General features: G+C 31.5%; 2 protein-coding genes across 2 annotated transcripts in view; both read left to right on the forward strand.

Annotated features, from left to right (window-relative positions):
- The window catches only part of LOC149878737 (uncharacterized), a 29248-nt gene extending 20109 nt beyond the window's left edge, over positions 1–9139 (forward strand). Inside the window, exons 3-4 of the mRNA XM_090071315.1 lie at positions 5630–5902; positions 8963–9139. Coding sequence (XP_089927441.1) covers positions 5630–5902; positions 8963–9139 — 450 coding nt within the window. The remainder of the gene's footprint in view (positions 1–5629; positions 5903–8962) is intronic.
- A 21-nt stretch (positions 9140–9160) lies between these two features.
- On the forward strand, positions 9161–14559 carry LOC149878738 (interferon-induced very large GTPase 1-like). The gene has a single exon (XM_090071311.1). The coding sequence runs from the start codon at positions 9161–9163 to the stop codon at positions 13859–13861; it is 4701 nt and encodes a 1566-aa protein (XP_089927437.1). The 3' UTR covers positions 13862–14559.
- The last annotated feature ends 3448 nt before the right edge of the window (positions 14560–18007 follow it).

Here is an 18007-nt window from a genome sequence, read left to right on the forward strand (position 1 = left end):
TCAAATCTTATTTGGTTTTTAATTTGCTTTAAAAGTGTCAAAATTTTAGTTGTAATTTGGTTTAAAACACTGACTAGTTTTTTGTTTTTGATTCATACTTTTCATACAGTTAGACTAAATTGGTCTGCATTTTACAATAATTTTCTAAATTTCGAATCAATATTCAGCGTGGTTCTTGTTAATAGCGTTAAAGTGGTTGTTGCTATTCATTGTGATAGATAACAACAACCACGATGACCAAAATGAAAATTATTTGGGTGCATAAACCTTTACTAGAAAGTCTATCGGCCTCCGATGCCCCTGACGGAAATCGTTTTTAATCAAATAATTTATACTTGATTTATAATTTTTGCAAAACTTTTTGAAAGGTCCATGTCCCACACTAAACTTATTTGATAATGCGTCAAACGAATTATGATATATGTTTAGGGACGTTAGAGTTGATTAACGGCTTTAATTGAATTTAATTTTTTCAATAACTAAAGTTTTCACAAAGACGGAATATTTTATTTCCTAAATAGAATATATTTTTTGAGACAGAATTGCTTACTGTCATTATGAGGTTTTCTCACTCCGCATAAAAATATACTTTTTGAAAAAATGTATTTTGCACTAATTAACCTTTAAATTGCTTAATTATGTAATAACAAACGTTGAACTTTCTTCTATTTTTTCTGGCGACAGGAAGCGAAAATTTGCGTTAAGAAGTGGAAACCACTGAAGGCAACCTTTTCATCTTTTTGCATACAAAATAACTTCTGACGGCAACCGCCAGTGGTTTTCACCTTTTGGTTGGTGCCAGCCTCCAAAAAAAGTTTCCAGCAGCGGCCGCCAATTGGAAGGCGGAAGCTACTGTAGGAGGAGGCAAAAACATTCTGCCCGCAAAATTATTTTGGGAGGCGGACGGCAATTCTTTGCCGTCCGCCTCCTAAAAAGAGTCCCCTCTAAAAAGAGTTCGTGTTTCGGCATAATCTTACTTTGCCGCCGGAAGGGATTATTAACGCTGATGCGTTATATCACCATAAAAAATAATGTTTGATCAAAAAGCGCAATATAATGGAAGTTTTCGAAAAAGTGCGCTCCGTCGGAAAAGTGACGTAGTCAAGGATTGGCATGGATAGGAAGCAACCCACCATGTTTATTAAACTTGCCCCCAATTTACAAAACCCCGCCACAAAAACGGTCCGCATACATGCAGAATAATTCCTAACATTATAACCCAGAAGTACCCAGAAGCAGGCAATTCTTCTTGATACGCTGTTTTTCTTACCAATCAGTATGTTAAAACAACATAAAATGACTTTGTTACTTGATAAAAGTAAATAAAATAACTTACTGTTTACTTACTTACTAAGTAAAGTATAGTATTTCAATGATAAAGATTTACATTTACTTGTAATGGTAACTAGTTTTTTTTCAAATAGTTTTTGTGTAAGTTGCCTATATTAATTTTTGTTACTTTTACGCATAAAAGTAATTTCATATTACGTAGCTGTATTCTCTTACTTTTTAAAGTAAATATGACTTTTTTAAAATCTTATATTTACGTAAGATCACTTTCAAAAATAATTTACTTTTACATGTAAAAAGTAAATTACATTTCGATACAAACTATTTGTATAAGTATAAATCTTAATTACTTTTTAAAGTAAATTACATTCATACGGCTTACTTTTAAGAGTAATTTACAAAAAGTAAATAACTGTTTTATGTAAACTACTTTTACTTGCATTAAAAAAATAACGCATTTTTAATAAGTTTTTAATAAGTTACGCATTTTAAAAATTAACTTTATGTAAGTAATTTTATATGTAATATAATGTTATTTTTTAAAAAATGAATTACTTTAAAATGTAAATATATTTCATAATTTAATCTAAGTTATGTAAAGTAATTTTTTTTAAAAAGTAATTTTTTTTTTACATCAAAATAAGTAAAAGTGCCATCCCTACTTAGGATTTTATTTTAAATTGTTAAAAGTATTTAATAATGATTAATTTAAAAGTGTTTATGGACCTTAAAATGTTTACCCAACGAAATTTCTTTCTCCGTATCCGATAAAGCTGTTTTATTAATTTTTTTCAAACCTGCTAAACTTACCCCGACTAGACTAGGTGACACAAAAGTTAGGCTTTAAAAATAGCTGTAATACTTAGGGAAAAATTGCTTAGCATAATCGAAAGTCAAATAAATTGGTAAAATATAATTACTAAAGTGATGCCAGATAAATGTTTTTTTAAGAATATAAGAGAAAAATAGCAAAAAAATTTTTTTTATTTTTTTGGTTCCAAATCGAAAAAGTGCCAGTGCATCTCACTTGACTACAGTCCAACAACCGTTTCATGCGTATTTTATTACCATTATATATACCTTTCATCTTTCATCCATTAGATGTTTTGTTATTTGTTGCGTAGTTTTTGAAATATCTTAGTTGCCCAACTTGCCCTTATACTCAATTAGCCCCGCCCTAACCTAACTCATTTAGATTTTGCTCAAAGTAATCAGAGTTGTCAATATGTTCAATGCTCATCGATATACTACAATATATTGACATTATTGTATCAACTCAAAAAAGAATTTTCTTTCCAATGTAGATGTAAAATTGTTTTCCAATTAGATGCAAAATTTTTCACATTTATTCTAAATTCTTTAAATAAAAAGCAAGATTTTTGCGCCTGAGGTTAGAGTCCTTCGGATTCGTTTAAAATTGTTGAATTATTTTATAAAAATCAGCGTTCTGTGAATTTAGCTCTGAAGGCATATAAGGTTCAAATCCAACAAAAATCGTTTTACGACACTGTGTTTTTTTCCTTTTATTCTTCGCTTTAAAATCATAACTCAAAATTTTATAAATTCATTTCAAGTTTTAAGAAAATGGTCTTTATTATTATAAGTGAATCTGATTTTTTAAAATCTAATTTCATATTTATCTAACTGTTGAAGTAAAAGAATTTTCATAAAATGCCAACATTAATTAACTTTAGATACTTAAAGGTAATTTAACTTTCGCTCATCCTCTGGTACTTCGTGAATAAAGAATATCTGTATAATTTTATTCTAAATAAGAAAGGTTTCTTACAGTTACCAGGTTTGAGGTTTACGATGAATTTTCATCTAAGTACGTTTAATTTTACTGATTACACAGGTCAACAACAAAAAGAAAATTTACTGGTGTCCAAAATATTTTAATGAATTTGGGGTATTTTTGGGGTGCTGATTATGAATATGCTATCAGTTTTGCCAGATTGGCTCAAGTTTTTTATTTTTGGTATCTTATTTATAGCACTTGTTGGTAAATGCGACGCATCATCTCATTAATTTCTTGGGATTAGTACTTGAACTGAGCAGTTTTCAATTTAGTTTTTTAATTAGTGTTCTAAAAGTTTGTTCATAGCTTGATTTTTGCACTAACTTTATGTTGTTGTCTGTTTTCCAGTGAAAAGCATGAACTCATCAAGAAGAAGTTGTCTTAACGATCCAGACGCATTCTGCTACATTTGTGGTGAATATACACTGCAAAAACATAGAAGAAACGTAACAGACTTCATAAAAAAAGTGTATTTGGCCTTTTTTGGGGTTATGCTTGGGGACCAAGACAAGTCTTGGGCACCACACATAGTGTGCAAAGCATGTATCGAATTATTACGAAAATGGAGCAAAGGACAAAGAAAAAGCTTCAATTTTGGTGTTCCAATGGTGTGAAGAGAGCAAAAAAATCATCATGATGACTGTTATTTCTGTGCAGTGCAAGTGCAAGGATTCAATAAGCATAAGAAACAAAAATGGGAGTATCCTAACATGGAATCTGCATGAAGGCCTGTCCCTCATTGTGAAGATGTGTCTGTACCTGTGTTTACCATGTTACCTGACCTTCCCCCACCTGATGATGATGAAATGCAGGGTATGGAGCTAAGCATTAGTTCTGGAAGTGAACCAGAATATGAAGGAAGTTTCAGAACACCTACGCAATTTACCCAAGGAAAGCTCAACGATCTAATAAGAGACCTCAACCTCTCAAAAAGTGCATCTGAACTTTTAGCTTCAAGGCTAAGTGAAAAAAATTGTCTGACGCCTGGAACTAAAATTACATCTTACAGGACCAGAGAAGAAGCACTTCTTCAATTTTTCTGTGAAGATGACCTACTTGTATATTGTAAGGATATTCCTGGCCTGATGCTGCAAATGGGTTTACAAGTATATCGTCCTGAAGACTGGAGGCTTTTCATAGATAGTTCTAAAAGGAGTTTGAAATGTGTTTTGTTGAACAATGGCAATCAGTGTGCATCTCTTCCAGTAGCTCACTCAACTAAACTTGCAGAACAATACAAAAATGTCAAAATGGTCTTGGAGAAACTGTGCTACCATGAACATTCGTGGCTGATATGTGTTGATTTAAAAATGGTCAACTTTTTACTTGGACAGCAAAGTGGATACGCAAAGTATCCTTGCTTCATCTGCATGTGGGATAGCAGAGCTGAATTGGCCTCCAAGGGACACCTTGACAGTAGGAGCATCAAACATAGTGGACGAACCTTTGGTGGACAGGGAAAAAATCATTCTACCACCACTTCACATATACTAGGATTAATGAAGCAGTTCGTAAAGGCATTAGAAAAAGATGGTAATTGCTTCATGTACATCTGCAGATCTTTCCCTGGTCTTAGTAGCGAAAAATTGAAGGCAGGAATCTTTGATGGTCCTCAAATTCGGAAACTTATTAAAGATTCAAATTTTCCTAAGGAAATGAATGACATTGAAGCTGCTGCATGGTGTAGTTTTGGTAGTGAAGAACTTCTTGGGAAATAAATAGGCAGACAATTATAAAGAACTGGTACAAAACATGCTATTGAGATTTAAAAACCTGGGTGTACACATGAGCATTAAATTGCATTATCTTCACAGTCACTTGGACAGATTTCCAGAAAACCTTGGAGATTTAAGCGAAGAACAAGGGGAGAAATTTCATCAGGATATTATGGTGATGGAGGAAAGGTACCAAGGCAGATGGGACAGACATATGACGGCTGATTACTGCTGGAATCTACAGCGTGACTGCCCGAATAGCTCACATAGAAGAAACTCATATAAAAAGCGCTTTTCCAGCGATTAAATGTCTCCTATCTTTCATGTCTTGTTCATTTTTGAAGATTACTTTCTAAAACTAGTTAAAATAAACTAAAATCAACATTTACTTTGTTAAATTTATTGTATTCATGACAATATTAATAAAGTTAATGCGCGTGTGGCAAATTACCTCTTTTTTTTACACATTTCACGAAAAATCTCAAAAGCTTGAGCCAATCTGGCAAAACTGATGACATATTCAGAATCAGCACCCCAAAGTTACCCTAAATTTGTTGAAATATCTTTGGCCCCAAAAATGCTGTTGACCTGTGTTATGCAACAAATTTATATAAAAAGTTAATATTTTTGTAATTTTTTTTTATATATAATTATTAGATAATTAGCTAATAAAACAAATACTCTCAAGATTCAGCCTCCTCTCCAAAGTCCCGTTAAAAATATTATTCATTTGCCAAATTAGTTTACCTTTTTTGATAAATCAAATCGTTTCTTTTCTGACCCACAATTTACAAATATAAAGTTAAAAAGCTTTTTTTCATTATAGGTATCTCTCAAAAACGAAAGTGTTACGGTAATGTGGAAAGCACTGAAATATGAAGTCTCAAAATATTGTCTCCGTTATAAGCTGGATGATGATTGGACAACGTGTTTCATAGAGTTAGAAAATCTTCTCATGTATTGTAAGAATGACGAACTTCTATACAGGGCAAAGATATGTTGTGACAAACCAGGAAACTACTGCTTTCAAATTCAATCCGTTTGTAAATTTGGTGAAAGTATATGGAGTGAGGAATACTATCATTTAAAAAGCGAAGAGGTGTGTTTAAATTTTTATTGAATGGGTTTGTATAGGAAAAAATAAAATATAGTTTGATGCTCTTTTACATGCAAATTTTTGAAACTTTTAAATCTTCGGATTAGACTGATTTAGATAAGAATGCTTTAGAGATTATAGAAGTCTTTAACCAAATTTTAGCTGAAAATAATTTTGAGCAAAGCTTCCAAGTCAGAATCATTTACATGTTGCCTAGGCTTAAACATTTTATGATTAAGGCAATTAAAGGTTTATACTTCTAATGATTAAGGCGATGCTCTCCTCTAATTTTTTGAAGATAGTTAAATGTTTTAAATTTTAATCACTTTATAAAATTGAATTTAGCGACAAGAGCACTAACAATAATTTTTACCCGGCTGCAAGCTAGTGTTGGCGTTTATCTAGCTAATAATTGGTTTGCTTTTTATTATAGACTGAAAATGGAACTCATCTCTATTCTAAATAAAAGAAATGAAAGTTCTTAAGAGTAATTACAGCTCTCATGTACTCTCTTTTAAAAATATTTAAATTAATCTTGTGAAAGAAAGAAAAACTGAAGGGATAATTGTAATTTGCGAAAGATTCTTTTACTTTTTATGACATTTTAATTGCGTGCCATACTAATAAACGGTTTGAAAGAGATTACTTTTATGTTGTGGTTTTGGTTGCAATACCAAATATTTTGTTCTATACTAAGATCTAAGGGCTGATTTCTTATAAATTCCTTTTAAAAAGATTTTAATCAAATTTTATCATTAGATACGAATTTGCTAGCTAAACTTCCCATGTGGAGCTTTGTCTTAAATGGAGCTAAATGGAGCTAAATGGAGCTTTGTCTTAAATGAACATTTTTTCTTAATTATTAAGAAACCAATTGTCTAATTGAGCTAACAATTGATTTCTTGAACTTCTTTGTACTGGTCTTGTTTCACATTTCTTTCCAAAGTGAAGAGACAACCAACTCAAATTATAACAGACCAAACAGGAATTTAGGGGGATGTTTTTTGGCTTTTTCACAAACTTATTTTTTCAAGTTGAACTCTTCTTAGTCTCAACTCACGCTTCTTCATATTTAATACTAGTATAAAGCATAAAAACAACCAAAGTTGGGATTGTACATTTTTAAAACTCCTTGATTAAATTATTGTCTTAAATATTTGGTCTTAAATAGGAAACATATTTTCAATAAATATAAATATAAAAATACGGTAATAAAATACTAATAAATGTTTGGCAGTGCTAACGATTTGGAAAGGGACATTTAGCCAGTTCTATTTTGGCAACATTTGTAGTATAACATTAATCATATATATATTATATATATATATATTTATTTTACAAAAATATTCTTTTAGCGCTAGAGAGTACTTTTAAAGTATTCAAAATTCTGGTTGTAAAAACTGTAAAGTTTAATATATGAGATTTGAATGGCATAGAATGCAGCATATTACCGAAAAAGCACTACAGTGGAATATGTATTAGGGCATGGCAAGTGTGAGTGAAAATTGTCATATTGTATGCATAAACTTGCACATATGGATAATTTGTGTTTGAATATGGGAATCAGTTTCGCATATAGTTTTTACAAAATAACTTACGTAAAATGGTAATAAAAATATTACCAAATTAAAATATTACATATAAATAAAATCAAAATAAAATATCATAAATTATTAAACATTAATGCGTTTTATCATTTTAAATTCAATAAATGCATGTTTGCAATAAAAACGAAAATCTCAAATTCTTTAGTATATAAACTTATTTTTTGTGACAGTTTTGAGACAACAATTACAGGTCCACGCCTTTGCATCCTTTTCAATGTACACTGGAGTATATCTATTACTTCTGACAATACTCAAGAGAAAAATCATCGTTATCAGTCAATATCAAGGTGCTTAAAAGTGTTTAAAATCAAAGGCTACTCATCTCTTCAGAAACAAAGTTCCATTTTTCTCAAAAGTAAAAAAATAGAGTAACTGTGGGTGTTCCCCTGTATTCTTTATTTGTTAAATAATTAAAATGCAACCTTAAGGGAAAACAAAGCCAACTTAGGGTGCAGCTTGTAATAAAACAATAAGTTTGTATTTAATGTTCATGAGACCAAACGATTAAAAAAACAACATTTATACGATTACACACTGGATTGCAAAAATATATCAGTATTCTGAGTGCGCAGAAGAAAAACTTAGTCAATTCATTAACTTATTATTTAAGAGTGGAAAACTAATTAAACTCTTTCATTAATTTTAAAGAAGGTATAATGACCAATAAGGCTTTATACCTTTTTAAACTTTTTTAACAAACGCACTCTGATTACTCTCCATTTTGTCCTACCCCTCCTCCCATCTTCGAGTATGAAATGAATATGCAAGAAGCTCCAGAGAGAAAGTTTCATGTTGGGCCTAAGACATTTTTTGTGTGAAAATGGGTAAGATATAGAACTGTAGGCTGTAAGCTCCACTGTCATGTTTATATGATTATCCTTAATGCTAAGTTTCTGCGGTCTCATGCAAAATGAAAAAAGTTCCGTTGCAAGTACTTTTTGAGAAACTGGGATTCTCCTCAAATGTTAAATGGCATGTTCTTCAATACAAAACGCCTACTTGTTTTTACATTTAAGATACTTCATCTTCCTCAAGACGGCCTGAAAAATTGCATACATTTCATTAACTTTTGTCATGCAAATTGAGACATGCAAATTGAGACAACAGACGATCCCATTGCGCCGCTTAAAAACTATAAAGATAAATTTGATTAGCTGAAAATAAGTATAACTGCATATCATACAGTTATCAATAAACAGTATGTTTATTGATAGCTATATGATATGCAGTCATACTTATTTTAGCAAAATATTTATTAAATGCGTGCAGGTAAATATACTTACATTTAGCGAAATGGGTTTTTCTGATAGTAAAAGTTGTGTTATAAAATTTTTTTTGCATGCATTAACATAAATTTGTCAATACATTAGAAAAGTAGCATGCTAAATCAAAAGCAAATTATCCACATGCATAAGACTAAATGATAAGTTGTTTGTTAAGTCACCACTTTTTTTAGGATGAAGACTTTCCAGATATCGATGGCCAGTGTGATGATGGCGACGTTAAAAACTTCTACCGCGTGAATGACGTAATCACTGATAATGATATACTTTGGGCAATAAAAAGTTATGCTAGAGTTTTAGAATTAAACTCATCAGTTCCAGCAAAAAGTAAAAGCATTGCAACGATGTGATTGTTACAGGATATTACAAGGATGAAATATCAATCTTTTAATATACCATTACAATGGCAAGACGAACTGGGAATACATACCGCAGCTAATCATCCAATGGATATATTGCATGATGTGATTCTTAAAGCCGACTTCTCGTTAAGAAGCAAGCTTTACCACAAACTCGCCTTTTGTCATCTCTCTGTCCCCGTCTTGTTTACATCTGTTCAAGATCTTTACATGAATTTGTCTCTTAAAAGTATAATCGTGGCGAGGCGCGAAAACGATAAGTTAATTGAGGAAAATATTACGAAATCTCCGCTTTGCGTGATTTCGATGATGCGGATTGGTCAACAGGCGATTAGTTGCTGGTCCAAATCAAAACTCTGCAACGATTTATTAGGTTTCAATAACAATGCAAAACTAGGTAGTTGTGGATTTTTCACAAGAAACGCTCTTTCAAGTAATAACAACAGAAAATCATCAGAGGGTACTATTGAAGGAATATGGTACCAAAAGTTATCACACAAGAAAAAGGAATTCTCCGAAACATTTTCTTTGTTAAATTTAAGAGGAGATGCCCTTCACCACATTCGATTGGCAGTATCACTTGGTTCAGCTTCGGATGCATTATTCGTACTTTGTGGTATAGATATGTTCAAAGATGAGCAACATTTAGATCTTCTAAATGCTTTAGCCGAAAATAAAAACCAATCATCTTTGAAAAAACTTGTTATTTTAATGACAACAGAATCCGCTAGTTATGTTAAAAGTAACCGTGCTCTGTTTAAAACAGTCTGTCCAATTGTTAGGTATAAGATAATTGATAAAAACTACCATAAACTTTTAGAGACGGTGACTGTTGAAATAGAAGAAACTCTAGAAAAAACTTCACAAAAGCTCAGTCTAAACGAAAGGTTTTCCAATGCTGCCCAGGAATATATTTCTAAAAACTCTAAAGCAACAGATATCAGTGAGTCCTTTCTAAAAGAATTAGATCTCATGAAAAAGTCAAACGAAAAAGAAAGAGCACAAATTAGAAAGAAACTGTTTCCAATACAGTCCACAATAAAACGATACGCTGAAGTACAAAAAAAGGAAACAAGAACACGGAATCTTGACCAGAAATACAAGTACCGTGATGAAATCTCAGCTGTTAGAAAAGAGCAGTTCGAAATAATCCAAAATGGTCTTCCTGGTCTTATGTCTAAATTCGTGAGTGAGATGTATAAAAGTAATTGCATAGAGACGAGAATAAGATTTTTAAGTGATGTTAAAAATTACATTGATGATTGGTCTTTTACGCATCTTTCTGATGTTCGTCATCAATATTCAATTGCCACAAAGCAGTTAAATTTACTTAAGAAAAAAGAAACCAAAAATGTAAACGACGAATTATCATTTGCTAAAGAACAACAAGATCTGCAAATGCGCTGCGATAATCTTAGCATTTTTTTATTGGATATATCTATAGGAGTTGAAACTATTATTCGTGAGATTGGTGGGATATATGAAGCAATATATAGAAACCATGATAACTTAAACAAAGAACTAAGCAAGTGCATGAACATGCTTCCTGAAATAGCAGCTTCCTTGCTTTTAAATGGAATAGCTTTGGAACTATTAGATGGTGACGGATTATCAGTTCCATTATTTTGGCTTAAAGAAGTATTTAAGGTATTCAAAAAATCCTATAAAGAGTTTTATGACCTAAAGCATGAACCAAGAATCTTTGTATTAACAGTGCTCGGAACTCAAAGCTCTGGTAAGTCAACTTTACTGAACACCATGTTTGGAATTCAGTTTCCTGTAAGTGCTGGGCGCTGCACTAAAGGAGCTTATTTACAATTAATTCCAGTATCTTTGGATGACTACAAGAATGATGCAATCCTTGTTGTCGACACAGAAGGGTTAGGCGCTCCTGAGTACAAAAATAACAACACTCACGATAACGAAATAGCAACGTTTGTTCTAGGGATATCAGATGTTGCAATTGTTAATGTGCGCGGAGAGTTGCCAAACGATATAGAAAGCTTTTTAGAAGTAAGCATATGCGCGCTTATGAGAATGAATATGGTTGACTTTCATCCGAATGTTGTGTTCGTTCATCAAAACTGTGATCCGTCTGCAAAAGAAAAGAACATATCTGGTCGAAATACCTTTTTGAAACTTATGGATGAGGTTGTTGTAGCACAAGCTAGCATAATGCAGAAGAGATATCGACACTTTCAAGATATTGTTGATATTTCAATTGAAAATGATATTTTTTATTTCCCACAACTCCTGGAAGGATCTGGCTCAATGGCACCGCCAAATCAATCTTATAGCGAGGCTTGCTCAGAACTAAGAGATCATATTTTAAATAAAACGCTCTCTAACAAAACGGGAAGTTTAAGTTTTGAAGAACTTTTTAAAAAAATAGAAACGGTGTGGAACGGAATCTTAGAAGAAAACTTTGTTTTAAGTCTAATTAACAATGCGGAGATTCAAGTAAGATATGAAATTGAAAATGAAATTAGCATATGGAAATCGAAAATAGAATGTAGTTTAAACGAAAATCTCGAAATTGTCTACAATGAAATTAAAGCCTTCTTTAAGTCTAACTTCGAAGCTAACGCTAGTCGAGAATACTTAGCAACAAAAATTAGTGATTTCCATGCTAAATCTATTGAAATAAACAATGCACAAGCTGAAGCGTTCGGACAATTTATCGATAAAAAAACAGTAAATCAGGCCCTTTTTCTGAAGTGGAAACAGCGCTATATTAATAGAATGGAACAAGTTTTCTGTAATATTGTTCAAACTTGCGAAGGATGCATTGAAAAATGTTTGAATGATCAACTAAACAGTTTAGAGTTTGAAAAAGAACTAAAAGAAAGCAAGGCTTTTTTGCAAAAATATACAAGAGACGTGGCGCAAAACCTTTTGAAGAAGAGAGGGGGCCAAGATGTTAGTAATGTAGAGTTCAACAAGGAAGAATGTGAAAGCGAGTTTCAAACGTTTTGGAATGATGTCATCGACAAAATAAAAAAGCAGCAAGTTAAAAAGTTCATTCCCGCTGATGTGAGGAAGGTGATCAAGCAAGAACTTTACAGTAGTTATGGACAATCGCCAAAGTTTAACAGTACCATTCAAATGTTTGGCGATGGTCTCGAAAACAAGTTCAAAATCGAATGGATTGATTTATCAGAGCATCTCCAGTGGAAACCTTCGTTTTTATCTCTTTTTAAAGTTGTATATGATAAATTAGTGTCATTCATTAGATCCAACGAAAGAACTTTAATACGCGAAGTTGAGGACATGATTTCATCAGCTATTCATCGTATACAAAATACTTTGCTTTACTTGAGAGATATAGGAGGCATCAAGCAAATGCAATTCCAACCTTACGTGCAATTTGATTGTACTGTGTTTGTCAAACGGTATTTGAAAAAAGCAGTTGATATTTTGATTGAGACACACTTGAAAACTAAATGCAGTGAAAAGTTTGTTTTGACGAACACATTTATAGCGTTATTTGCTTGTTACGCGGCACAAATTGCTGTTGAAAACTTTAGTCTAGTTCAAGAAAGCTACTTGGTTCATGTTGATCCTTTGGAAAAAATAAAAAGAGAGAGAGAACCAATCAAAGAGCTCTTTTTATCAATATTAAGAAAGGAAAAAGATATAACAATAGCTGCTCGGCAAATAAGATCTCTTCTTCTAACAGCAGCAAAGAAACAAGCTTTAGTCTCAATTAGAGGCGTGTTGAAAGAACTTGTTTTGAAGAGGATTACACAAAAGCTCCATGTGCATGGTTTGGTACTTCGTGATGTAGTAGAAGTTATTTCAAAAAACCAAATGAGCGAAGAAGAAATATCCTTCCTAAAAGTTTATTTCAACGACCCATTCGTCTCTTTTGAAGATAAAATTTCTCAAATAATTGATGATAACAAAGAAGCAGACATTAATAAAGAATTAAATACAAAGTTAAAAACAATTATTGAAAAAATAAAAGCAGAATGTCTGAATAAATTTGTTCCACATTGCTACAAAACTTTTAAAGTAAATATTTGCGAATATTCGGTAATAAAAACATTAGGAATAGGAGAGGAAGATTTCGATAATATTTCAAAGTCGAATTTGGAAAAAAGAATGGAGGAGGAAAAAGAGCTGGCTGAAAAACTAGCTTCATTAATTAAGTCTGCAGATAACAACGAACTCAAACTCTCAATTACTGAAGAATTACTTTTGAAAACTCAACTCAAGAATGATATTAAAAACCATTTATTTCAATGTACAACAATGTGTCCGTTTTGCAGAGCACCTTGCAATCAAACACATGCTGAAGAAAGTAATGATCATTCGAGTAGGTGCCATCGGCCTCAAGGCTTGGGTAATTACATTAAAGTAATTAATTCTGCCTTTGTAATAGATTTTTGTAATGACCTTGTCGTTTCTGATGTGCAATTCAAAAATGTTGATACGAAGTTTGAATACGTTAGTTACAAAGATTACAAATCAGTTGGACCGAGATATTCGAGCTGGGAAATTGATGGAACGGCTAGTGATCATTATTTGTATTGGAAATATATCACATATCGCGTTATGCAAAACCTAGATAAGTTTTATCCTGATGCTATAAAAAGTGATGTAAATAATTGGAGCGGAGTTACCAAAGTTGAAGCAATCAATGTGATCAATAACTGCTTTTACTTAGATGGAGCAAACGTTCGATTTGAAAATGGACGTCATATTGTGTGAATTATTTTTAAAGTTATTGTTTTTTTTAAATGAAGCGTTGAACTTGAATTTATTGAAACAAAATCATTTTCTGATTTTATAAAAAAAAACAATAGAAAACCCCAGAAGAATCGATAGAGTAATTTTGATTTTTAATTGATCTACTGTTTGATTTTACCTTTCTCCATTTTCAATGATCGCCCTTTCCTTTTTTTTTTTGGTTTTTTTTTCTGGTAAACTTTTCATATCTATAGTTGATAAGCTTCAAGATTTTATAAAATAACAATATAATAAATCATTTATTTATCCTATGATTAAAAAGTGTACGCAATTATTGTAACCTAACCAGTGATCAAACTTGTAAATTCATTTAGAGATAGAAATATTTCGTTTCAGCAAATTTGTCACAGTCGTTTGGTAGCACCAAGGAGGTTTAATACACAGGAGACGGCATAACGTGACTTTTTTGAAGCCAGTTTTGAAATTTGGCCGCCAACTTGGTTAACCCAAAAGAATTTCGCGGAACTAAGAATTTTATTTAAAACTTTGTTAAACCAAATCAAAATATTGCAATGATTGCAATCAAATGATTGAATAATTGGTCAGTTTATGCTTGGTAACTTATACTATCATGTAAAGAATTATTTGCTAACTGATAGTCTTCTTCAGTTCATTTCAATAACATTCGGAATACTGAAAAAGACATTCAGATAGCTGTATTTAAACATACTACCAACAGAGAACGTATTTCAGATACACGAAAGATTCTTGTGAAAAGAAAACCATATGTTTGTGAGTTGAAACAAGATGTATTTACATGTATATAAGATAATAAGCTATAACTTAAGTGTATGTGTATATATATATATATATATATATATATATATATATATATATATATATATATATATATATATATATATATATATATATAATTAAGTTATAACTTTTTATTTAGCTTTTAATGATTTATACTGAAAAATAATAAAATGATAAATATTGATAAACAGATTTAAATTGACATGCCATCTTGAGATTATACTGGTGGCATTACATTTTAATGTTATGTAAATGGTTGATACAGAGAGAAAATTTTCCCAAGTTTTCTGCAAAGTATAAAAATGAAAGTTTATAAATTCATATTTTGATATTGGTGAGGTTATAAACACAGCAATAACGATATCAAACAAACGAGAAATTTTTACTACTGAAAATTTTACTACTGATATCTAAAATAATGACAAAGTTATAAATAAAAAAACATATGTAGTATATTTATTGCAAAAAAAAAAACTCACATATAATATATTTATTTCAATAAAAAACTATTAAGTGATTTTTCTGTAATCGCCCTTCCAGAATTGACAGTGTTTTTAAATGCATGTCTTTTACTACCCTAAGTTATTCAAAAGAAAATTTGAAATTTAACACAAAATTTTTTTTTGTGTTCAATTTCAAATTTGTAAGCTTTATCCTGGTTTGTATTAAATTTCAAATTTGTAAACTATTTCCTGGTTTGCAAGTACCCTTCAGCAAAACAGTTTGTTGGAACAGTACATAATGATATTCAAGATATTTTTCGTGGAAGCTGTTTGCTATTGCAAACAGCTTCCACGAAAAATATCTTGAATATCTTTATGTACTGTTCTAGTAAATACTAAAACATTGAAAACATTGATGTTCCTTCTGTTTGTGTTTTGAATAACTCTACTACCAGAAATAGGATTATTGAACTACTAGAAAACTCTGTTACTGATCATGATTATTTATTAGTTCCTGATACTAGTTGTTTGTCTACATGTTCACAAAGTATTGTGGCTTATATTGCAGGATTTGCTGTATTTAGGGGAAATTCTGGGGAATTCGCTACACTGTGAAACATGTATTTCAGCACTAAATACAAGTAGCAAACAAGAACAATATGCATTAACTTGAAAACAAAAGGTGCATTATTGATATTTCCCTCAAAAGATGATCATGACATTTGCATTTTGTGTGAAAAGTTGTTCAGAATCAATGTAGAACAAAACAGCAATGATTCATTATACTTGTCAAATATAAGGTGCCATGCAATTTTGCAGTCAGTATATCAATTCACAAACGCTTTTTTTTATTTCCACAAGAAATGTTCATACTGTGTAAAATTAATTGCTAATTTTGTGTTGACATACAACTATCTCAATGTCTGTTTCAGTATTCCATATATTTTGGAATAAGCTGAACCAGATAATTCATTGTAACATAATATAACCTCGAAAGTATAACTGGCGAATTATTTATTGACTTGTTACAATGCTTTGATTTCGTTTCATCTGTGTTTTCTCCATAATTCTGCAAAAAATATAAAAATGTTTTGGGTCAACCAAGATGGCGGCTGACTTTCAAAACTGGCTTCAGCGCGTTTTATATAAACGTATATACCGTGCCGTTGTTGCGTTAAAAAAGTTAGTCGTTATTTAACGACTTTAATTTCACATTTAATAAACTTTTTTAAAAAAGTTTATTAAATGTGAAATCTGCGCATGCGCAAAATCATTAAAACTTTTTTAACGCCTTACGGCGTTAAAAAAGTTTGCCCGTTAAAAAAGTATTCAAAATGGTACCGTCAACCGGAGTAACTTTAGTCGCCGGGGTGACTTTGTTGACCGGGGTCAATTGTTGATTTTTTTTTAAATTCCTAAAACTTAACAAAGATAACATGTTTTAATTTTCTTAGAGATACCAACAATATATATCGACTATTATATCAACAATTTTGGTATATCAACAGTTTTTGTGAATATAGCACAGTTACTTCGTAGACTACATTGAGTTTATTTTGGCATTTTTTGACACTTCTGATACATTTATTGAACCATTTGAATTCTTAGCCGGTGAAAATGTCGAGGAAATATAAGCGAAAGCGTGGTTCAAGAGCGTATGCAACTTCATACAGTCAAGAAACGTTGTCCAATGCTATAAAAGAATGTTTAACTGGGAGAATAAGCGTGAGAAAGGCTAGTCGACAGTTCGGAATATACGCTTCCCATTTGCTTCAACCGCTGGACGTTGCTGTTTTCCGTCCGCTAAAGATAGAAACGCGCATCAAAGAATCAATACCAAAAAATGTGGAATATTTCCCTTCGATAAAGAAATGGTCATGAAGCGTTTGCCACAGGTTAACAAAGACATTGGAAGAGGTACCGGTAGTACTGTTAAGGAAGTATTCAATGAAGATATAGGTCTATTAGTGAAAAATTGTGGACAGGATGGGAAAACAAATCGCACCAGAGGGAAAAAGATCACACCTGGCAAAGCGATAACACCGCAAGATCTGGTGAATAACACAACTCCTGCCACATCAAAGAATAACAATAACACCAAGAATAACAGTAATACCAAGAATAACAAGAAAAGGGCAAGAGTTGAACAAGTGTCATCATCCTCAGATGACGATAATGACCTACTAGAAAATGACTTTTAATGACTTTTGCACAAAAACAGGGAGCTAGTTGCAAAATATTTTGTCCATTTAAATGTTCTTTTCATGTTTCTCTAAGTGTTTAAGGACTGATGATTTTTTAAAACTCCAAAAAGTGACCAATGTTACCCCATAGCAGGGGTATTATTGATCAAACATGATAAAAACCTGGGGTAACATTGGTCACTTTTCGGCGTTTAAAAATAAGTATTTGTAATAAAAAAATTAAAAAAATAAATATAGAGGCCTATAGCCAAGACCTATGTTATTACCACAAGAGAAAACTGTAAAAAATTAATAAGATTCAGAGATGTTTAAGAAAAACTCCCAAAACTGACCAAAGTTACCCTGGCTAACGATACTCTTTAATTTGTGCAACCCTCAAATCCACAACAGAATATGCTTTGAAATTTTGATTAAGGCATTGGGAGGCATTTTTTATTTTTATTTTTGAGCAAAAGCTCTCAAAGAGAGTTTCAATTATTTTTTCCAAATTTTTTTTCCCTGTAATTTTCTAATTCTACAAAGTTATACAATTTTCATGACATTTTTTTTTTCATTTGACCTCCTCATAGTATCAAAGCTTTTAAACTCCTAAATAAATTATATTTCATGAAAAAATAGAACATAGATACTCACTTCTAAAAGAATTATACTATACTAATTATAGTAATATATACAAAATCAAATATTTTTAAATTCTCATA

The sequence above is a fragment of the Hydra viridissima genome, unplaced genomic scaffold (genome assembly GCF_058129835.1).
Source record: "Hydra viridissima isolate aposymbiotic clone 2 unplaced genomic scaffold, HvirCarnegie_v1 scaffold_14, whole genome shotgun sequence".
Lineage (NCBI taxonomy): Eukaryota > Metazoa > Cnidaria > Hydrozoa > Anthoathecata > Hydridae > Hydra > Hydra viridissima.

Bases quoted from the DNA above. Each gene is read 5' to 3' on its own strand.
- LOC149878738 (XM_090071311.1), top strand. From the start codon at position 9,161: ATGAAATATCAATCTTTTAATATACCATTACAATGGCAAGACGAACTG.